This window comes from Caretta caretta, chromosome 4 (assembly GCF_965140235.1).
Source record: "Caretta caretta isolate rCarCar2 chromosome 4, rCarCar1.hap1, whole genome shotgun sequence".
NCBI lineage: Eukaryota > Metazoa > Chordata > Testudines > Cheloniidae > Caretta > Caretta caretta.
In genome coordinates, this window is record NC_134209.1 from 53200952 (window position 1) to 53224918 (window position 23967).

The 23967-nt window shown below is 38.0% G+C and overlaps 1 protein-coding gene across 1 annotated transcript in view; it reads left to right on the forward strand.

Moving 5' to 3' along the window:
- FAT4 (FAT atypical cadherin 4) overlaps positions 1 to 23967 on the forward strand; it is a 224037-nt gene that overhangs the window by 146096 nt on the left and 53974 nt on the right. Inside the window, exons 7-8 of the mRNA XM_048847280.2 lie at positions 18581 to 18761; positions 22581 to 22831. Coding sequence (XP_048703237.2) covers positions 18581 to 18761; positions 22581 to 22831 — 432 coding nt within the window. The remainder of the gene's footprint in view (positions 1 to 18580; positions 18762 to 22580; positions 22832 to 23967) is intronic.

Genomic DNA, 23967 nt, shown 5'->3' on the forward strand with positions numbered 1-23967 from the left:
TCATCAATTTACTTAGAATGTTCCAAGTGAGAATGATGACAAAGTGAGAACTGATGTTGGCATTGCCTCTAAAATATATATCAGGGTAGTTCAGGTTTCACCATAATATTATACAATATTGATTGAAAAGAATAAAGGCATGAAGTGAAGATTTCCAACTATGAGCTGGCATGAGTGCCATCTTGTTTGTTTTATATAGACTCACCAGTTTTAGGTATGCAAAGCAGGTATATCTTTTTTGAAAATGTATCTAAATAGGCCCTTCTCTCTCTAATACCATATTGCTTATAGTTTAGGCAAGTAGGCTAGAATCATAGTTCTTGATACTTAGAAAGTCCAAAGGCAAGCAAGAATTATAAAGCTATTTGAAATGTAAACTGTTACATTGTCAAGCTGCTGTAGTTTCATCTTTTGCCTAAATGTTACTCCATACATTATACTTAGCTTTGTAAATATTAGGTAGAAAGTGTTTTAAGAATACTGTATTCATGGATATGTCACTTTAACATGAAACTGAGAGAAATGTGCCAGTGGGTTTGGAAACTGCCAAATGTGGACAATCTTGTGTGTGTGAATACTTCATCCTCTTGAAAGAATAAGAAGATAAATACTTGAGTGGTAACAGTGCTAGGCAAGGAAAATGTCCTGGTCTTTGAGAACTATTAACATTTTCCAGTCACGGTGATCTTAAACCCTTGCTTAAACAGCACATTACATCTTATAAATTGAAAGTCTGTTAGCTAATTCTTCACCTCCAGGACTACAATTTCAAGAAGCTTAATTGCTAGGATAAGTCCTGTAAAACATGAACATATGGCATGAATAGTTATCCTGAAGGTTAATCTTCACCAGTTGTATGTGATGTTTTTAAAGTACAATTCAATAACATGCAACCATGATTAAAGGGAGCTCACTGTGGGATACACAGGAGTCATAAGCAGACAAAATTGACTTGGTCAGCAGTTTCTAAGGGAACCAGCATCCCTGGTGTTTTCTGTCTACAACAATGACTTAAAGAATAAGTAATTGTTGGTTTTAAAAATATATGTTTTTAAGTTCATTTCATTGTTTAAGTTCAATTTTATTTGTTAAAAATGTTCAGTCTTCAAGTATGTACCCCTTGTGCCCACAAATATGCATCTTCACCTATTGCACCCTCAGCGACTTACACACAATATGCACAGATGCAGATGTGCATGTTTTACATGTGCATGTGAAAAGTTGTCCCTAAAGGCTCTTTCTATGAATCAATTTTTTCCCCAAAAATGCATCTTCTTGCTGGGAAACTTAACATCATTCTGGGTAAAAATGCTGTAGTTTTACTATGCATATCACTCTTCACTCAGAACCATCCCAAATGAGTTGTACTTTAGACATTAGATTACAGGAAAGTATTAAGGGCTCTATGATATGATGGATTAATGCCCAAGCCTTTCACTGTAGGAGATCTAAGTTTGATTGCAGCAAATTACTAACTGGCATCTGTTTAGGTCACAAACCCATTACAGAAAATATTGTGGGGAGCTTGCACAGTGTGTGCCAGCACTATTCATGTCTCTAAATAGACTCTGCCAGCCTTTCTCTTTCATGGTCAAAAGGGCTAGTGTGATCCTTGGTTGCATTATCAGGTAGATCTCGAATAGGAGGAGGGAGTTTACTTTACCTCTGTTTGGCACTGGTGCTGCTGGAATACTGTCTCCAGTTCTGATGCCCAAAGTTCAAGAAGGATGCTGATAAATTGGAGAAGGGTCAGAGAAGAGCCATGGGAATGACTGAAGGTTTAGAAAACCTGCCTTGTAGTTATAGACTCAAGTTGCTCAATTTGTTTGGCTTAACAGAGAAGCTTAAGGAGTGACATGACCACAGTTTGTAAGCACCTACTTCAGGAATAAGTATTTGATAATGGACTCTTTGGCCCAATGGCTGGAAGTTGAAGCTAGACAAAATCAGACTGGAAATCGGATGTAGATTTTTAACAGGAAGGGTAATTAACCTCTGGAACAATCAACTAAAGATTGTGATGGATTCTCAATCACCAACAATTTTAAAATAGAGATTGGATATTTATATGCTCTAGGAATTATGTTTGGGGAATTTTTATGGCCTGTGTTACACTGGAGGTCAGATTGGATAATCACAGTGATCCCTTCTGGCCTTGGAATCTATGAGTTCTAAAATTTACCTGACTTTTTTTTAAATAATTAAAAAGATGATGGAATATAGGTATGTGTTGCTTTATCTGTCATATTTTATGTCAACCTTTACTGACAAGTGAAACTGCACACCATAATGACTTCCAAGAACCCATACATTTCACCTGGGGTTCTTCACACCAAAAGGTTACTGTCTAAAATGACTGATCATTTGGATCAAGCCACATGTTCTAAAGCAGGGATCATATGTTCCTTGATGGAATGGGGACTTCTGCTTTCTAAAAGCCCTCCTCCCCCTGCAGCCTCAGGAGGAGAAGCACAGGAAAGAATACCCTTAGCCCCTTCAAGGAGTCTACATACTCCCCTCTCCTCCCCTCCTTGTGGCTGATTTTGATGGGTTGAACACAAAGGTACACCTTAACCCTAATGCAGTGGTTCCCAAACTTGTTCTGCCGCTTGTGCAGGGAAAGCCCCTGGCAGGCCAGGCCAGTTTGTTTACCTGCCACGTCCTCAGGTTTGGCCGATTGTGGCTCCCAGTGGCCGTAGTTCGCTGCTCCAGGCCAATGGGAGCTGCTGGAAGCGGCGTCCGGTGCATCTGTGATCAGCCGAATCTGCAGACACGGCAGGTAAACAAACTGGCCCGGCCCGCCAGGGGCTTTCCCTGCACAAGCGGCGGAATAAGCTGCCCTAATGGCTTCCCAGCACCAAACGGAAGGGTTTATGAGCAATTCCCCCAGCTCTGGGGCACCATTTTGTCCTGGGAAGAAAAGATCTCTCACATCCCTCCTTAGGATTAGAGTAGGACTGGGCTTTGGAGCCTTATTGTGGGTATTGTGTTTGTTGTCTTTTGGGGACTGGGAATGTATTTTCTGCTCACTGCCAGTAAAGCATGGGCAGATGGTTAAACCTCCTCCCCCCCAAACCTTAGGTGTTCATGTTGGTGCACTTTGGCAGGTGCCCAGTGCAGGTGTGATCATTCAGTGGGGTCTAGTTCCCCCATACACTGGAATTTTAAATTAGGAAATTGGATTAGGAAAAGCATCTCCTAAACAAGATGAGGGATGGGACTGGTGCTCCTGTTACAATAGAGAGACAACCCTTGAATGAAGGGAGGAAGGGTCTGTCCTATGGTTCTGGGACCAGGTTAATGGGCTGGCAGCAGCCTTTCCCCAGGTAGTACAAATGACAAAAGGAAGGATGACCTGCACTGGACGAGTTATTTCCAGGAAGTTCCTAGATGTGTTACTTAATAAAGTTACAGCCAAGTTAAACAACATTCCTGGTTTCTTCCCTTTCTTCCTGTGGCGTCCAGGACAGTGATGGTCTGATATATTTCTAGGGGAGTTCACAATCCAAGACTTTCAGACTAGGATGCAAAGTGCCTTTGTAATTTTATAAGGATTTCAGACTAACCAATATAATTATCTTTTACTTTCCCTTCATGAACAAGTTCTCTTTTTAGTGACAAAAGAATTTTCTGAAAACCTCTGAAACTATTAGGTTGTGAGAGGTTAATCCCACCCCTTGATCTCATCCAGCTCTGCAGCAATCCCTTTGAATTCTGAGCTCTGGTTGTAATTTCTTACCTCCAGTTCCCCTGTTTAATCACACAGGCAATTGAAACCTCAGTTTGATGCAGACAAAGTTAGATAGACACTAGTTATAATGTGAATATGATCATTTTTATTTATAAAAACAAATAAACTTTTATTTTTTTTAAAAAATAAAAGGATTATAAACCAGAAATAATACAGTAACCCTTCCTCTCATGTATATACCAACCTCACCCAAATGTAAAACATTAGGTAGTAGTGTTAGTCCAAATGAGCTGCATTATATGATGTGGTGGGTCTCAGACCTTGCTCCATATAAACTTGGCTAGAGCTGGTCAGAAATTTTCCTCTGGAACAATTTTCTGTCAAAAAATGCCAATTCATTGAAATCAAAACATTCTGTGGGTATTGTCAATTTCAATTAATCTTTCAGAGGAAACCAGGCAGCTTTTCTGACAGCTTGTCTGCCTATGCACCTCCCAAGCAGCCCACCTGTAGGGCTGCAAGGTCCCTGGCTCGTTGGACAAATTGCAGAGGCACCAGGGCTGCCAGGTGCTTATTTTGTTTCTGAAACACCAAAATGTTCCAACAGCAGGAATGTTCCAATGTTTCCCAAAATAAATATTGTAGAATTTCACTCCCACAATAGTGTTCAAGGTTTTGGTTTCTTTTCCCAATTTGGGACAATACTTTCCCCCAAACTCGTGAAATTTTTCATGGGAGTGAAATTTACTTTCATGGCGACTTTCTCTAATTTTGTTCCTTCTAAGTAAAATTTCAGATTTTCTCTGGTTGAACCCAGGAAATGCTTCACTTTTATGATACTTAATAACATGGATCCTTAAAAATACTCTGCAGGGAACAAGGGCTCACAAGCGGCAGCTACCTCAGGCCCCAGAGGAGGGACTAATTTGTCATTAAGGATTAAAGAACCCTTTGCTCTATTTTTTCTTGGATTGTTTGTGAGACTGTGACCACACCCTGGACTGAGAAACTGAGTGGCAGGAAGTGACCCAGGGAAGCTTGATATTGCTGGGTCAGAGCCTGGTAGAGAGGGAGGGCCCAGGCTGCCCTTCCAGCCAGTCACAAGGGCGGCAGCACTCCCTCTCCCCTGCCTCTTTGAGATAAGGGGGAAGGGAGGGTGAAGACATTGGAAGCACTGAAATAAGGGTATGAGGACTTCTGAGGCCCGGGGTTGGGTCAGAAACTCCTTTTTGGATGATGCTGGACATTTATACTTTCTTGGACTCAATTACCCTGGAAAGGTGTAGACGTCAGTAGTGACCTGGCTGGAGGTTTGAGTTGCTATCTATTATCCCTTGCCATGCCAGAGTGGCCATCAGCAGGGGATGCTACAAATGGGAGAGTTGTGGCCTAACCACTAGGCCATACCACAAGCCCAGCCCTGTCACAACACAATTAAAACTTCTGTTTCAATATGTTCACACCTACTTGCTCCAGGCACTTCCATGGTTATAGTATGCCATTGCATCTGAGAGAATTCTTATTTTTCGCGTTGCTTGATGCTTCTGCAACTTCTAGTACTGGTGCATACCCTGGTTTGGTTTTATCATATGGCATGGTTCTCTTGGATTCTGTTAATTCATAAGCCTTTCAAAGTAATTTCTCCATTGTTCCTTTATCTGGTTCTCACTGATTAGTTCACTTCCACTTTCATCTTTAATTACTTTGATCTCACTAATACCTTTTCTTATTTCAGGTCTTTGCCAATCTAAATGTTTCTTTCTCATCCTCCTTCATTTCAAGATTGGCATATAAGCCTTCATTGGGTTTAGCTTTAGAGTCTGCCACCTTTTACTTTTTCTTTATCTTTTTGGCTTTTTGTACCCCTGAAAATCCTGCTGTGGGAGTGTCACTTGCAAAGTTTAAAACACTTTTTCTTTTCCTTCACAGCCTTTCAAACTTTCTCATTCCACCACCAAATCTCACTGCGTAAAATGGCTCTTGCTTTTGTTTCACCAACAAGTTTCTTTGCACATTCTTGAATTTTGCCTTTACATCTTGAGCAAAAGGAAGTTATCCCTTAGCTATCACCTGTTGAGATGGAAACAGGATTGGCTCCCAAATCATCCACAACAAAAGTCATTAATAAGATTGCTTCATTGCAATTTTTTTATACAAATATATTAGGTTCACAAGTTTTGGAAGGGATTTAACTACAGGAAATTTTGAAGAGATAATGAAAAGTTCTTCTGGAGCTAGAGGAAGATAAGTCAGTTTTTCAAAAATAGGTAACTTTTAATGACCCGTAACCCAAAATTTCCTTTAGATTTTGTGTATACATTATCCTTTGTGTTCAGGGTAAAAGTTAGAGTTTTTAAGCCAAGTTCATTTTTCAGACTTAACTGTGAAGAGGTTACAACATCTCCATAATTATTCAAAAACACACCAACATGGAGCAGTGGACCCTGTCTGCCTTTTAATGCATTTAGAAAGATTGCTCCACTGTGAGAAAAACCTTGTTTACTCCATGAAAAAGTTAATGCTTTCTAATAACACACACAACTTCCAGTCTGGGGACCCATTCACTGAATATTTGACTGCAGGAATGAAATCAGCTTTGTTGCAAAGCAACAGATTTCAGTTAAGCAAAAATTCCATTACTGTTGAATTGCTTTCCATGTTTCAGGATAATGATGTGTTTAATTTACGGGGGCGCACAAAAATTTTTGATCTGCTTGCAGTTTGAACTTTAGTCAGTCATTTGGTCTCGTTCATTTTATTTTACTTAATCTTTTTGTGTTCTTTTGGCAAAGCAGGTGCCTGTACTTTTTTTTACAAGCCTATTGTCAATTTTCTAGCACTTAATTGTGATATTTTAGTACTTACAAAGACTTCAGGCTTCTGGGTTTTGAAAGGAATAACAGCTTCATTATTTCCAAAATTGTAAAATATGTCACAGATGTCAAGACCCAGAACTTGTTCATGTTTTAAAACAATGTGTAGATCACAAACTAAACAGCATATTTCTGTGTTTGTATTTTCTTGTTTTTCTCTATGCTGTACAGCACCATATAACTGAGCTGTTTTGCTAAACTTTCTTTTAACATATTCAGGAGTTGCCTTGCCTGCTATTTGTCAATCTCCTCTGATTGTTTTCTTTTATCAATCCAGATTCACTAAACATTTTAGTAATCATTTCTCCTTCCGTGCCAAACTGCAACTATGGTATTTAAAGCTGAACATATGTTAGAGAAGACGCTGTCATGTACTTAAGGATTACAATAGGTCAGAAGAGCTTACTCTGCCCATGTGTTCCAGAATTAAACCAGATGAAGATAACAAGTGTTGTTTCACAATACCATATAGTAATTAGCAGAAGATATACCTACAGTTATCTCTCCTTTTGCGTAACTTTAAATGTACGTATGTGCAGAATGAATGTGTAATGGCGAAAGGGAGAAAATATTTAGTTCCATACATTTGGTGTGACTGTATTACTCATGAGTATTAGAGCAAAGTGGAGGCACAACTGAGTTATGATTAGGTCATCCCCAAAAAAACACACACAGAAAGTGAATTTTTTCTCTGTGTTCGTTATTCTGGCTGTGTGGAGTAGAAATTTTGTGAGATGAAACAATACCTACATGTACTGTGCCTACTACAACTTGCCGGAAATTAGTTTCCTTACAATTCTGTATGGTGCAGGAAGTCACTGTTTGTTCCCCCTTCCTCTTATGGAAAAATGTGGGTGATTCCACTGTCTAAAGCTGAAGATTTTCTGATATCTGTGCATATCATTGGAGACCAGCCAGAAGAAAATGTTTGCATGTGGAGTAGAAGAAGGCCACTGGTAGATCTCCTCCAAAAGTACATCTGAGGTTGGTATAAGTAGCAAGAAGCAGGAAGAGCACCTTGTTTCTGCACAGCTGCCCACACTCCAGATTCCCTGTAGCTTCTTGATAATATAGCTTCTTCACAGCTCCCATGCTTATGCCAGCCCTAGAACTTCCTTTAAAAGGGAGGGGTCCACTGCACCTAGGGGGTAATTGGCACAAGCTACAGCAACTTTGGTCTGTAATATGCACCAGTTTTCCCCAGAGATTTGGAGGAAGCAGAATCTGGAGGAGTCCTACCTGCTGTCTTCCCTGTCACACACTCCCTGACACAACCCCTATCCGCCAGTTTTCTTATATGCCTGGGTTTCTTCTGTTGTAAATATATTAATGTAAAATGCCTACCTTTCTGAACTCAGTACTTTTTATTGCTGAGGTTACCAAAAAATTCTAAATCCCAGATTACAAGTATGGCTACTATGTTTCCTGTTTATTTCACATGAAGATCTGAAGCCATTTGTCTGAATTTATTTAAGGTGTATATAAGTTTGATTCCTAGTGATTGACAGCTAGAAAGTAAACGCTTAAATTGGCTTTCACATAGACCACTAGTAATGTAAACCAGGCATAAAAAATTCAGAAGTCATAGCAAATTAAATAGTAATCTGTTCCTCCCGATTTTAAAGATTTGCTTAAGCTGTCATTCTAATCATCTACATTTCTTCAGTCAGCATTAACATTAAAAGCCTGTATTTTATTAATTATCCAATGGATGCCTGATTTCCCCCCCCCCTTGAGTAAACCCTTTCACCCTGGATATTCTGTGCTATTGCAGGATCTATGTGTTTTTTGTTTTGAGAAAATGTGATGATAAAACACTAAAGAAACATTCTCAAAAAAGATGGAACCCTCAAAGAAATAATTTTTTAAAAAAGATTGGAAATAAACCAAAATATTACGAAAATTACTCTAAATTACTGATAATAGGCCACATTTTGACATACTCTCACCCTGTGCAACCTTACTGAGGTCTGCACAAAATTTGGTTCATGTCATCAAGGTGTGAGTACATGGGCATCCACGGAGTGGGCAGAAGGAGTCTTTTGTCACTGTTACTGATTTCATGCTTGCTTAGTTATCATGAGGCCAACTGATTTAAATGAAATCACAAACCTCTAAAAATGACCTAAGGTATCTCATCCAAACCCCTGTATGCCATGATTTTAAGATCTAGAATCTCAGGCCCTTCCAGGGTTCAGAATGAGTGCTAAGTGGGAAGCAAGAAATCTTCTTGTTCCAATGGGATAAAGCTCTATTTGTTAGCACTGTTGGTTTCTAGGATATTGTTTAGATAGATTGTTTTAAAGGGCAATTGTTTGTAGTTGTCCAGGGGTTAAAATGTTAGGATATGGACTGGACCTTGATTCCTGGGCAGAAGGCAGCAGAGCGGAATCAAAGATGCATAATACATTAAATAAAAACTTTGGACAATGTTAGGAGAGCCTGATCCTGTAGTGTAATCACTCCTGTTGGCTTCAAAAATCTTTGAGGGCATTCAGCATCTCTCTGGAGGAACTTGGCACCTACAGGATTGTTCATTACAAAACAAGATATTTTCAGTTCACTTTTAACATGAAAACTACTAGCAGTTTTGTTTGTGTAAGAAAGCAATATTTGGGCCTGATTCACTAGTGTGTTACATCAATTTTAATTTTTAGCATGTGCCTTAGTGCTTTTCTGAATACAGATGGTCTTAAGCACATGTTCAAGTACTTTCCTTATTCAGGGCCAAGATTTGGAGCCACCGCTTTAGATACAAATCAATGTATTTTTGCATTAAAAAGGCATGGAACCACTCTCCTCACCCCACATCATCATCATCATCATCATCTTCTCATCCAAAAACATCTTTACAGACACGGGAAGCAGTATAGTATCACCATCCATTCCTGTACATGATTTGTTCCTCCATTTAGCCCAGCCAGGTCATGCCCCTGCATCTGATATCCTGCCATCTAGTCAATGGTTGACCTTTTGGTCTACTGTCATTGGTTTCATTTTCATTATTTTCTTTGGCATCCTATCATCTGTTTGTCTTCTACAATGTCCCTATCATTGTAATCTTTTTGATTGCAGCCAATCCCATACTCCGATTTCACAGAGGAGCCTACTCTCCTAACTTCTTCATTTGTCTTAAAATCATTCCATTTTACATCTGCCATCTTCCGAAGAACTCTCATTTCTACTATCTACAGTTTTCTGATGTCTATTTCATTTAATGTAGTTGTTTCCAAAGAGTAATACTGTTTTGATAATATTATGTTTGGTTCCGGGTGAAAAAGTACCAGTCCATAATTTCATGCAGCACTTGTAACAAAGTACATCTCCTTTTAACCTTATCTTTGACGGAACCTTCAGCACTGATCGAGCTTCCTAGGTACATATAAGATTTTACTTGTTCTGTGACTTTGCTGCTTCATTTCAATACTTTATCTCTTGTTCCTTTTCCAAGATACAATAAATGACAAGAAGACAAAGTGGTTGTAAATTCAAGTCGACTACACCAATTTCCCAAGAATAGCAAATAGTATAATTAATTCAAACATGTCTGCCAGTTGTACAATGTCATCCGCAGAAGCTCAAGAGTTTAACTTTTTACCCAAAGTCACACCGTTCGTCCCACTCTATCACTCTTAATGTACAGTTTAAGAACATGATGAACACGGCAATTCCATGCCCCCTTGTCTTAAACCAAACTTTGATTTGAACCAGTTACTTAATTATCCACCAGTTCTTACAGTACTACAGGAGTCATTTTACATAACTTTTATAATTGCAGTTATCATATCTGGAACTCCATGTGATTTTATTACTTTCTGTAATGCTTCCCTCCAAACTGAATCAAATGTCTTAGTGAAGTTGATGAAAACTGCAAACATCTTTAATCCCCATTCTCACTTCCCCCGCTCTGCTCCCCACCCCATCAGCTGTCAGAGTGTGAATATCAGAACAATGGAACTTCTGCCTGATCTGAAGCCACACTGTTCCTTCTCTATTACTTCCTCTAAAACTGGCATTAATCTGTTGCCAGCTATTTTCATCATGATTTTTCCTAGTACTGATAATGATCTTACAACTCTGTAATTATTCTAATCAGCAGGATCTCCTTTCTTCAGGATTCGTGGAACTATTGAATTTAGCGAGTCACCCAGTACCTTCTCTTGCTCCTATGCCTTCTCATATATGTTTTTCCTAATACTTTGATAACACTTGTCCAGTTGGCTTTTAGCAGCTCACCTGTAATACTGTCTATTCCTGCAGCTTCACCATTTCTTCTTATTTTTCTATTTCTTTTTCTGATGGTGGTTCAATGCTGAGATACATTTTGTCTTCCAAACTGCCCTGTTCATCTAGCATGTCTAGAATGCTTGCATCTGGATGAACTTCAGGGTTCTGCACTTTGTCAAAATGATTCTTCCATATTTTCAGCACCTCTTTGGCATTTGTTGGCAGTTCACCAGTGATCATTTTTGCCACTTGCATCATTGGCCTGATTGTGCTTCCACACAATTTAACTTCATTTTCATATCTTGTTTTCTTGATGTCTTGTCTAGTTGTTGAATCTCTTCTTTCCAGAACTTTTGCTTGTCCAATTTTTGTGATTCCTTCACCGTATTGTGCAAATGCTTTTACTACTTCTGCTTTCCCAGCAGTCTTGGCTTGTTTATACTTTTCCTACAGTGTTCTTGTTTTGTTTTTTTTCCAGGTTTTCATTGTTTACTTAGGCCTTCCAATAACTTCCTGTATTTTGTATCACTTTCTTGAATATTTTCCATCCAGTCTGTGGTGAGATTTCTTCGTCATCACAAATCAGTGGTCTGAAATGTTCTCTAAGTGTCCACTAATATTCCTTCCTCACAGAACTATCCTTTAACTTATTAAGATCAAATTTAGCTTTAGTTACAGCCATCTTTTTCTTGGACTCTAACTTCAGCTGAATCTTTTCCATTAGTAGACATGATCACTGCCACACTCGGTACTCCTATAGATTCTTAACATCCAACAGTGACCAGTGACTTTTACTGAAAATAATGTGGTCAATCTGGGTTTTAGTTTAACTGACTAGTGAGTTCCGTATAACCTTGTGTATATCTTTGTGAGAAACCACATGCCACCAATAATCAGACTGTGCATCTCACACCAAGTTTTTAATCTTTCCCCATTATCCCCAGTGCTATGTGGTCCAACACTGTTCATTTGCTTACCATGTCATGTACCACCCTTTTGCATTTGTATCTCTCTTTATTAAAATTCTATCATGACCAGGAATCTCATCTACAATGCCACCTAACTGTTGATAAAATCCTTTTGTCTCTTCCTCTTCTGCTGTTTTTGTTGGTGCAGAACAACAGGTCACAGTTATGCATAATTTATTGTAGGCAGTAGTAAATCTTGCTATGAAAATCCTCTCAAACGTCAGTTTCCAGCTGCTCACTGAAGTCACTGTTCTCTTGTCCACTGCTATAGCAACCCCATCCCTGTGCTTCGCTTGTCCACCTGAATGTCACATGTAAAGGAAAGTATAATTTCCAACTGTGAACTCTCCTGTATCCAGCCAATATGTCTCCTGTATGGCAGCAAAGGAAACCTACAACTTCCTTTATTCTTCTGCTACTGAGTCTGGACTGGAGTGAATAGAGTTCTAACATTCCAGCTCACAGCACATGTGATATGTTTAGCAGTTATCTGAAATCCATGACCATTTCCATTTTCTAGGCTTGACAGGCCTGGGTCAAAATCCATATAAGTCAGTCTGGTTTGCTGTACTATAACAAATAAATTTCAGGTATAATGGCTTGTTAATCCACCCTATCCATCTCATGGGAATGCCATGTGATAGCTTGCTGGCCTGCTAGAAATAGGTATCAATGGTTCCACATTAGTCTGCTTGCCTTCCAAAGCTAACGAGCTTAGACTGCTTGGATTTTAATCAGTTTTTCTTCTGCTAGACAAACATATATCTTTAAATATATATCTTTCAGGTAAGAGACATATCTTTAAAAGTACTAAAAAGAAAATCATAAGAGGCCACATTTTTAGCAGTGTGTGGGGACTTCGTTAGCTTTCATTAATCACAGCAGGCCCTTATGTGCTGCATTGCACCACACTGAAAATATAGTCCTGGGAGTCATTCCTGAAATTAGATGTAGGATTTGAAACTGCATTTGGTAATAAGAGTAGCATTTCCCAGTGAGTTGATCTTAATGTTTTATTACAATGGCACTTCATTTAAACTTTGATGTACATCTCCAATTTTGTACTTATAGTAGATTTTCATATAACGTTATTGTCAATAATTCATGGTTATGGTGTAGCTAGCTATTTCATAACTCATGTTCCTACTTCTTATACATTCTTGCTTATTGCTGGACTGTTGCTTATTCAAATCCCATGATTAATTTATGTGCATTAATTAGTACGTTTTAAGACAGATTAAGTTTTACAGCAACCTTATTGCTTAATTCATTTTATAGACAATTATACAGAAATACACTGGATTTAATTCTTGTGATATTTCAGAAGATATTCCTGCTCTGCAGCTCACAAAAATCCAGTAATAAATGTTATTAAAGAATATATGTTAGATAGCTCTAATAAAATATGTTTAACTGGCTTGCACCTTTTTGATATCACAATATCAGTCATGCCTTGAGATGCCAGCTAGCTTTAAAAAAATTATTTTTCAAATGACTTAACTGTAAAACACTAAATTACATGTAATGTGATTCATATAGTAATTTTTTCTTCCTGTTAATGTTGTCCTGCCCCAGAAACTGTCCTGGGATCTGTTCTGATATAGTTCATAAAGTGAAATTGTTCATAAAGTGATATTTCATAAAGTGAAACAGTTCTATGTTTCCAAAATTAAGAAATATTCTTTATATTGGTTTGTGTTAACAAAGATGCTACATTACGTTTAGAAGAAGGGAGGCAGACTAGATATACTATTAACTATTATTATTATTTTATTTTATTATTATATTTTGTAGATAATTTATGAAACTATCAGGACACTGGTCCTTTAGGCACATGCATGCCCTGTTACAAGATGCTAGAATTTGGAGAATTTTAGTTTCCAGCTTGAGTACGTGACAGAAGTACTAGGTGACTTGGGATCATGTGGTTGCCTTTGTAAAGAAAAACTCTTAGTTTAATCTAGGAGAGTCCAAAGTCAGGAAAATTGCTAGGAAGGTGCCACCTTCCAGGTCATCAGAGGGCAGGAGGCCTGGGACTAGAACCTGTGAACTTAAAGAAGCCTGATACAAGTGACTATGAAGCCCAAGGAGAAAGGCCAGAAAGAACTTGAAGCTCAGACAACAAGGGTGAAGAGTGAATACTTTAGCATGGATAATTTTTGTCTTACAATATTAATAAACCTGACTCCCAAAAAATGAGTCGTGAGTTTTAAACACTACTTTTGTGGTGTGTGAGTACCTTAAGGGTACTGAAGAAGGGGAAACTGAGGCACTGTTCACTTGACGAGGGCCTGGAAATGGTTACTCTGTAATAACATTATTTCAATAACATCAATAACATATTTTAATTTCTATGTTTTACATGGTTAAATTATTGGTATGAGTGAAAAGGTTGGTTATCACTCCTTCCTGTGGGAATGTAGTAGTAGTACAAAAATAACTTTCTAATCTGAAAGCAGTACAAATATTTTTTTTCTCTTTGTGGGCCCTATTCGAGATTCTCTACTCAGATACAACTCCCAACTTCTTCAGTGATAGTTTTGCCTGAATAAGTAGCCCTGAAGGATGGCTTGATCCAGAAAAGTACTTACGTGTTGGCTTGCCTGATCCTGTACGTTGCTGGGCCTCTGATGAGGTGTCCTCAACTTCTGTTTACTTCACAGGGAATTGAGGACTCTCAGCACGTTGCAGGGTTAAATCCAATGATAGAAGATAATGATGATTTTTAATAACAATAGCAACATTTATCAAGTGTCTCCTTTTAAATACTTGTAGTTAGTGTTATGGGATTTCCCCTCCCTTGATTGTCTTGGAGAGTGTATGGCAGGCACCGGAGGGGCCAGAAAGGAGTAAGCTCCAGTAGGTGAGGCAAGAAGTAACTGGGGCCTGGACACAGGAGCTGGTTGGGGGAATGGAGACAAATAAGCAAATTATGGAGAAAGAAGTGACAGGATTTATTGCAACTCACATCATCTTTTAAATTTGTCCTTAAAATTCACCTCTGCTCTGATGCCTAAAAATTACTGAACAGTGACTGGGGAGCTGGTGTGCTGTGATTGCAAGTTATTATGTTAATCATAATTGTATAACATTTTGTGCTGTGCTCCTCCCTTGCCCTCCCATCTGTCTGCTCTATCTACTTGTCTCTTCTCATATACTTACTGTAAGCTCTTTGGGCCAGAGACCATTTTTCCTTCGTGTGTATGTATAGTGCCTAGTCACAAGGCACTATCACAATACAAATAAATAACACTGATGACAATAATAACAGCAGTGACAGCATTGATATGATGTGAGAGTGGAGAAAAATTCTAAAACCAAATCTCCAAAGCAGAGAGAACATCAGGGTTTTTTGCTAAATTTAGTGCCACTAGATTTAAATTCTGCCAGATTCAGGACTGTCTGCAGGAATCTGCTGAGTCTTGTGTGATTCGGGTTTAGCATTTTTTTTTAAAATTTAAACAGAATCTATTTACATTCAGAAATACTTACCAGAGCTTGCAGTACAAATTCTCTCACTCAGTACAGCATCGCCATACTTTTCAGCAATTAGCTTTGTAGCATCATCAGAGACCCTAATGGTAATTTTTATCATTGTATACGAGATGTGTAATAGCTAAAGTTCATGGAAAATGTACTAAACTTAATTATGAAATATATTCAGGGAATCTTGGGGGAAAATCCTGTGGTCCTCTGACAAATTATAAGAAGAACATTCTTCAGAAACAACTGCTTTCAAAGCAGAATTCAAATCTGGGAACTTCGCCTGACCATGAAAAACTATATTTATCACCACAAATATAGCATTTATGTCTAATGCAACCGACGTAGTCACCAAATTAAAAAGGACTAAAATTTGTGGTCCTTAATCAGGCAGAACTTCCAGTGAAAGTGCTGAGAGTTCTGGTTGGTTGAGGACTGCAGAATTTGGCCCCATGTTACTATTTATCCAGAGAAAGTGTCTTCATGTGTAATTTCTTCTTATTTCTCAGCAACTACACAAAAGTCAGTGGATGTGAGCTAGTCAGTCAGTTACAAGGGAGTGAAAGTTGTCAGGACTCAATATGAAATTGCAGCTGTAACTTATTATTGCCAAAAGCATCTTACCTTGGAACCATTGCTGCATCCCTGACTCATGCAAGTACTCTTATTAACTTCAACTGGATTACTTTCATGAATAAAGAATACACATGTGAAAAAAGAGTAGTGGAATTGGGCCCTTAAATCCACCAAAGGATGGAATGTAAGATCAAGTCTCAGAATCCATCTTCAGTTCCCTTATGTTTGCCATCAGTTCACCACTAGTTAAAGATTGCTGAAGTACTCAAGATCGACAGGGTGTATTACAGAAATACTTCAAAGATTCCTGGATGACTGAAAATGTTATGAGATATAGGCAATGTCATAACTTCCAGTGACTGCAGTAGGGTCAGGATTTCACCCACAGAACTGTATTCTGCTTTACCAATTAAAATTCCACCTAGATCAAAAGTGTCCAGAACTTTGCTAGACAATGCTTTGTGTGCAATACATTGGTGGTCTCAATCCAATTTTTAATGGACAGATATCACCATTACAAAAGCATTATTCAATTTGGCACTAATTTTCGTCCTTTTTGACCATTTCACTTAAGAGGCCAAGGATTTAATAACTGTGTAAGTCAGTGGTTCTCAAAGCCGGTCTGCCGCTTGTTCAGGGAAAGCCCCTAGGGGGCCAGGCCAGTTTCTTTACCTGCTGCGTCCGCAGGTTCGGCCGATCGTGGCTCCCACTGGCTGCAGTTCGCCACTCCAGGCCAATGGGGGCTGTGGGAAGCGGCACGGGCCAAGGGATGTGTTGGCGGCCCTTCCCGCAGCCCCCATTGGCCTGGAGTGGCGAACTGCGGCCAATGAGAGCCGCGATTGGCCGAACCTGCAGACGCGGCAGGTAACCAAACCGGTCCGGCCCGCCAGGGGCTTTCCCTGAACAAGCGGCAAACCGGCTTTGAGAACCACTGGTGTAAGTAACAATACCATTTCTCTCTCTCTCTTAGTTAGTCCCATCAGATTAGTGCTGAGATACATTGAAGGATCATTGTGGGGAAGCTTGTGTTGTATTTCTTCATTCTGTGAATAAACCAAGGGCTTAAATTTCCAGTGCTCTCTATCCATCACCTTTAGCAAGCATTACATTTACTTTTAAAAAGATGGACTTCAAGCTTTTACTGTGAACTGACTTTCTTTTCCTGGTTGAATTATACTATTAACGCTATTTGAATATGTTTTATCCTAGATTAATTTTTCTAAAATTAAAATGTCTAAAATACCTAATCATCTGTGAAATATAACAACTTTCAACTTTGCATTTCATTAACTGTCAGGTGACTGAGTCAATTAAATGTATTTGGAATGATTGTACCTGACACATGCAATAACTAAGGACTCTGTTTCATTTAATGTAGTAATAATAAACATTCCGTGAGCAATATTTCAGCAGTCAAGAACACTTATTGTAGCCTTTTCGATCGGTAAGTATTTGGCTAAATGACATATCTGAAAACAGGGTACAGAATGAATCAGACTAAAATTCCTGGCTGAAAGTACATTATTGGCAAAAGAGAATTACTCAGTACATAGCATAAAAAGAAATGCATTGTGTAAATCAGTGTTGTCAAACACACACCCTTTGAGCTGGCAGACTTTAAAGTGAAACTTATGGAATTCTTTGTTAAGTTTCACTTTGCAGTTCTTTCACTCCCTTCCTTTGTGCTTTATGCACAGTTCCTTCATGTAATTTGGTGTTTTTGGCAACTGTCCAGTTGGAGAGTTCATCACAGATTCTTCCTTTGAGGCAGGAGGATACTGCACCAGCCTGTAATAAGAGTTTAAACAGTGAGAAATATAGAATTATTGTTTCATAGACAAAAAGGGGAAGGACAGATTCAGAAAGTGATTAGATTAGTTGGCACAATAAATGTATTTGTTCCTTGCCCCAGAGTGAGTATAATAATCCCGGTGAAGCTAATATGATTTAGGCCCCTTGTTAACATTTTCTGTGTCTTAGCTTGCATTTGACAGAGGAAGGGGTTCACAGAGTAGATACTTGCAGATTAAACATGAGCTGTCCACTCATTATTTCTCATTTGTTCAAATCCAGCAAAGATTAGTACTTAAAAACAAGACAAAACATAGGTTAAATGAGTTCAGTCCAGTTTCTTATAAACCAGTATCCACATCACAGTAAACACTATCTGATTTGGCACTAATTGGCATCATTGTTGGTAGTTCCGTCAAAGAAATCAGGTTTGAATGAGTCTGGAAATTGAACTAACCCTCCAGCCCTCAGAGAAGATCACTCCAGGTCAGGATTGTGACATACTGAGGCAGTGAAATGAAGGAAACTAACATTCCACTGCCTCTGCTTTATTTGTTTTGTGGATAAATAAATTGTGGGCTTGAGTCTCCAAGGCTGTCAATGTGCCATCTATGACAGACTTCCATTAGAGAAAAAGAAAAATCAACCACATGTTCAAATTTGGCCTGATTGTTACAAACAAGGCTTTCTATGTTGTTTCCAGTTTATCTTTATGCACAGAGCTTACACTATAGAATATTTCTTGAGTAAGATAAAGACTGAAAACTTTTGTGTGTTTGTGTGACTTGTACTTTGTACTCAGATGGCCTACTTTAAAAACAAACTAGCCCTGTTCTTTACATAAAATTGGCTTTGCAGCTCTCGAAGCTGTGACATGCAGGAGTGTTAGATTATAAATGAAGAGTAACATATCTAGGATCGGTATTGTTGTATTTGTAACCTCTAGCATTTTAAATCCCATTTCCCCCCAGGATCTCCTGCCCTTACTGGCACTGGAACTATTGCTGTCATAGTGGATGATGTCAATGACAACATTCCTACATTTGCCTTTAAGATGTATTCCACCACCATTCCAGAGGATGCACCTACAGGGACGGATATTTTGCTAGTAAACTCTTCAGATGCCGATGCTTCAATTAATGCAGTTATCAGGTATGGCCTTTACCTTTGATGGATTTAATGCTGCTTGATATATCACATGAAGATGAAGGTTTTTCCTTCTGCTCATCACCACCACCTAAATACTAAAGACAAACAAGGATGGTGGTTTGTACGTGGCAGTATTGTTTAATCAAACCTGGGATTGTTAAAAATCTTCTAGGGTGGTAATCTGAAGACATGATATTGCAATTTATTTTTAAACTCTGCAAAGTTAAAAGCAAATTGAATTTAAACTGACCTGAGTTTAACTGATTTCTAAAACTTTGGATCCCTCTAAACACAGAGAAATATGGATAAAGCAGCTATATTTAGCAGACTGCCTAAAGATCATAAATTGACCAAATGCTGTAGGTTGGACTAGTAAACATAACAGTAATATGTCAAATAAAATTAAAATGAATGGGACCATCCGTGATGAAATGGAACAGAGATAGAGAGTTTGTTACCTCACCTTTAAAAAAGACTATACAGGTCCAATTCAGCTCTCAGCTGCGCAAGTGTAGCTCCCTCTGATGGGACACAATTGGATATAAAGGTTGTAATTAAGAAGGCTTAATTAATTAGTGCTTCTAAAGTATTTTTATATTCATTAATGGAAGTCACTAAAAAAGTAGAAACTATTGTTCCTGAAGATTGACTAGATCCAGAAGTTTAAATCTGATGACCTTTGAAATTGGGGAGTAATTTGGATTTCAGAACTCATATACTAACTCAACTCAATAACTAGTGCTGGGGTTGATTGTAAAATTGTATAGGTTTGTTGTTCAGTTCTGGTTTGGATTCAACCAGAATCTCACAAGAATAGTTGGTTTCTGCACTGTGGAACTGAAACCCTAGCCCGATTCAGCTTTGATCTTAATTACCAAACCTTAAACTTAGTTAGATCCACATCAAAATGGCACTTCCTCAGCCACGTCTAATTTTAGGGTCAGATTTTCAAACTTGGGTGTTTAAAGTCAGGCATTCAAGTACCATTCCCACTAAGCCTAAATATGGATCTAGGTGCCTAATTTTATAGCTCCAAGCTTGAAAACTGGATTCAACAGAAGGAAGAAGAAGAAAGACTTAGCAATTAGATGTCAAGTATCAGGATGTAGCCATGTTAGTCTATATCCACAAAAACAACAAGGAGTCCGGTGGCACCTTTAAGACGAATAGATTTATTTGGGCGTAAGATCTTCTCCGTGCATCTGAAGAAGTGTTTTTTTACCCACAAAAGCTTAAGCCCAAATAAATCTGTTAGTCTTTCAGGTGCCACCAGCCTCCTTGTTGTTTTTTTAGCAATTAGAATAACCTCCAACATGCAACTTATAAACATCTCTGTATATTGCAGCAGATATACAGGCCATTTAATGATGAATTGGTTCTAGATGCAGAAATATCATTACCCATCTTGCAGTCTCATTTATATATGTTCTTGTGATGAAATCCTTTGATTTGTTGCCAGTGGAGTCCTGGTTTCACTGAGCAAATACATGGGCAACTACTGCGCTTAGTTTGGAGATGAATAAGCAAAACAAATACTGCAAAAGGTAAATTGTTTTATCCCATTCAGAAAAACTGATGAAAAGGGAGAGTTTGGCAGTTTTCTTTTATGTGCCAAATGCTTTGTATAGCTCTACTGGCACAATCATGTCCCTTAACTGGGCAAATTCCTACTGTTGAGCTCTGGCAATAAGCATTTTCAGAGACAAGAATAATGAAGATGTTAAGTGTCAGTGACAGGCTCAACATTACCCACTGAGGACTGATGTGTAATGGAATGGAAGGCAGTCTTGTATTAGTTATTAATCACTCCTTACTATTGAAGAAGACCAGGGGTAATCCTTTCCCTTTTAACTTTTGTGAATGCATACACTGATATCTATGTTCCCTAAAATACACAACATGGGGATAAAAAAATTGTCTCAATGTCATTCACTTTTGCCATTTCATCTACTTTTCATCTTCAAAGTACAGAATAAAATTGCTGTGGTCATAAATATAAAGATACAGAGAACTAGATTGTAGAAAAGTAAACATGTACAAAATATTATATTTCCTTTTTAACCTGCTTGAAGCCTAGAATAGGAACTTAGCTTCTTTGGCATTTTTAAAGTCTTGAAAGGCATCCAGATATAATATTTATAAAATTTGCAATAATTAAGCTTTTAATTCCGTGCAATCTTGCATCAAGAAACCGATTTTGAAAAGCCTTATTATCATACAAAAAAGGATCTTTGCAAAGCAAAGATTATAGTGTTTATGTCTGGTGATCAGAAATTATCAAAGTGCCTTCAGATGTCTTTAAAGTAATACGAACTGTTTTGGAGGACTTCTTTATCAGCCTTTATCATTTCATCCACTGTCATCTCAAAATGGAATAGTAAAGAGAAATGGTTCTTTCAAGAGTAGCCATTTAAAACAAAATTGTTTGTTTGGGTTTTTTTTTTTTAGTCTTAGGATAAACTTTGCTTTTCTTGGGCGTTATTTGTCCAGATTCATCATTCAAAATAATACATGTATTAATAGTGTATACAATTACGTAGGACTTGATTTTACAAAACTCTGGCAGAAGATATAAAGTATTAAATATATAGGGCCTGCTTTTCAGAGGTGCTAAGCACCCAAAGTCTTCAGTAAATTCTGTTAAAGTTGTGAGTTCTGAGCACCTCTGAAAATTGGATCTTTAATTTCCAAGACTATTGTGCCAAATTCTGAATCAAGAGTCCCACATGAAGCTAAAAAAATAGACCAAGTTATGCAAAAATCAGATAAATCTCTGGGAGAGGTAACCTGATGATATATATGCAAATCCTAAGCATTGCTCTTTTTCTCCTGTTTTCTGTGTGATATAACCTACAGTCATTAAAAAAGGGTTGATGCACGTGTATTACACGCAAAGGACACATGTGGACACATGAGACTAAATTTTGTGCACATCAGTCACAAAAGTCATTCCAGGACAGAATTTAAAATAAGCAACAAACATAATATTTCCATGTAGTTTTTCATACGACCATTCTCGTTCTGGATCAGTACAGAAACATGTAGACTGAACAGTGCTGCTGTTGATTCAGGCCCAGTAAATATGGTCTTTAACTTAAGATCAAACTTAATTGCACCAGTAAGATGGGGATTATTTAAAGCAGTCTCTTAAACAAGAGGAGCTGTTTACTGGAGGTGATCCTTTGTGCAGGTTTCACAGTACACTGAATATTGAAAGTCTGTAAAGCAGAATAGAAGTTTAGATTAGAGAAGTGCTGAATTAGGTGTATTAATGAGTGTTTCCCGCCTTTGTGCATATTAATGGGTATTTCCCACCTTTGACACCACAAGTGGTGGGGAGCTGGAAAGTTTCCTACATGTCTCCTAGAGATACTGCCTCTTGTGCTGCCCAACCCAACTGTACAACATTTTGGGATAGTTCAATTTGGAGACCAAAACTTGTGGATACACGGCAAAATATCAAACTCAGATGCAGATGTCCGACCTCTTTTTTTAGTTAAGTTCACATTATTTCTTTTCCATCTTTAGTTTTTTATCATTTATTGTTACTTTATTTCTGTAGCATAGAGAAGCCCTAGGACTCCATTGTGCTAGGTATTGTACACAGAACAAAAAGATAGTCTCTGCCTCAGAGTTTACAATCCAAGTACAAGACAAGAAAAAACAAATGGATACAGACAGATGGGAAAGCACAAGGAAACAATGAGACAATATTGGTCAGCATGATAGTAGTTTGGTAGCTTAAATATTTATTATTATCATAATAGAGTTTCTTTCTTATGAGAATACTAATGGAAAATGTCTTTTTTGTCTTTTGAACAGCTATAGTCTTATTGGTGGTAATTCACAATTCACAATCAACCCATCAACAGGACAGATCATCACCAGTGCATTACTAGATAGAGAGACTAAGGAGAACTACACCTTAGTAGTTGTGGCCTGCGATGGTGGCTTTCCCAAAGCCCTTTCCAGTTCTACCAGTGTCCTTATCACTGTTGCCGATGTGAATGACAATCCTCCTAAATTTCAACACCATCCTTATGTCACCCATATTCCATCACCTACAACTTCAGGTAATTTGATAATGGTGGCCCTCCAGGAGATAATGGGATAATGTAAAAATCTGATCAAGTGATAGGTCATTCCATAAAAAAATTGTAAAATATATTGCCCTGTAACTATTTTACATTGTCTGTCATGTTTGTGGCACGTGCTGTTGGAAAAAATTAACAGAGTTGAGACAGTGAATGGGTTTGGATTAGTAATTATAATGTTTTCTTCTGTGTTTTTTTCTCTTCACATTCACATCAAATCATCCTCTTTACAGTATATGCAGTATTATCCAGAAAAGCTGGTATTTTTGTTTGGCTTGTTATTAATTCACAACAAGAATTTTGTAGGGATAGATTAGTTAATCTCTACAAAGAGTTTTGAAGATAAAAAGTTCTATACATTTTATTATTGAGAAAAAGCATACAGGGCAGTTGATGTGACACCTCTTAGTGGTGAAAAGGTCCCTTTTTCAAGTTGTCATCTATTGAATTTGTCTACTCAGATGTCCTCTGGTTAGGATAGGGAATTTGCCTTCCTATGTGTTTCCAAAGTGTCAACTACACCTCTGGTTCTGTACAGATAATATTATTTTGTTTTTTAAAAGGTAGCACATCATCTATAGTATATTACACACTTTTAAAATGATTATTCATTTTTTACTTTACAGCTTATTTATTTGTGAAGGCAAAGAAAATACTCACGGTCTTAATCTCATGTATTCTAGGGCCACTTACATCACTCCAATAGTGCAAAGAAGTCTTACAGTGGGCATGACCTACACTGACCTTAAAGTCCCTTTATGCTGCAGAGTGTTATAACTGGGCCTAAGTATAAATCTGAATAAAACCCTCAAATCTAAAAGAGAAAGAAATGATAAAATTACATTTAAGAGAAGGGGCAATAACTGCTGGTTCTGCCTTTGAAAATCTTCCCTTCATATGTAAAAGCCCTTCTGTATCTCTGTGAAGGTCTCAGAAAAGATTTCAAAAATATCTTTTAATGATTCTTGTCCATGTTACATTTTAATTATAAAGGCTTCTCTGGAGACTTCCCACCTTGTATAAACATTCCAGGATCCTGCATCCTTTGTACACCCAAATTTCACAAGACAGTAGGATTGACTTGCTTGATTATACACTTTATGTTTAAACACATA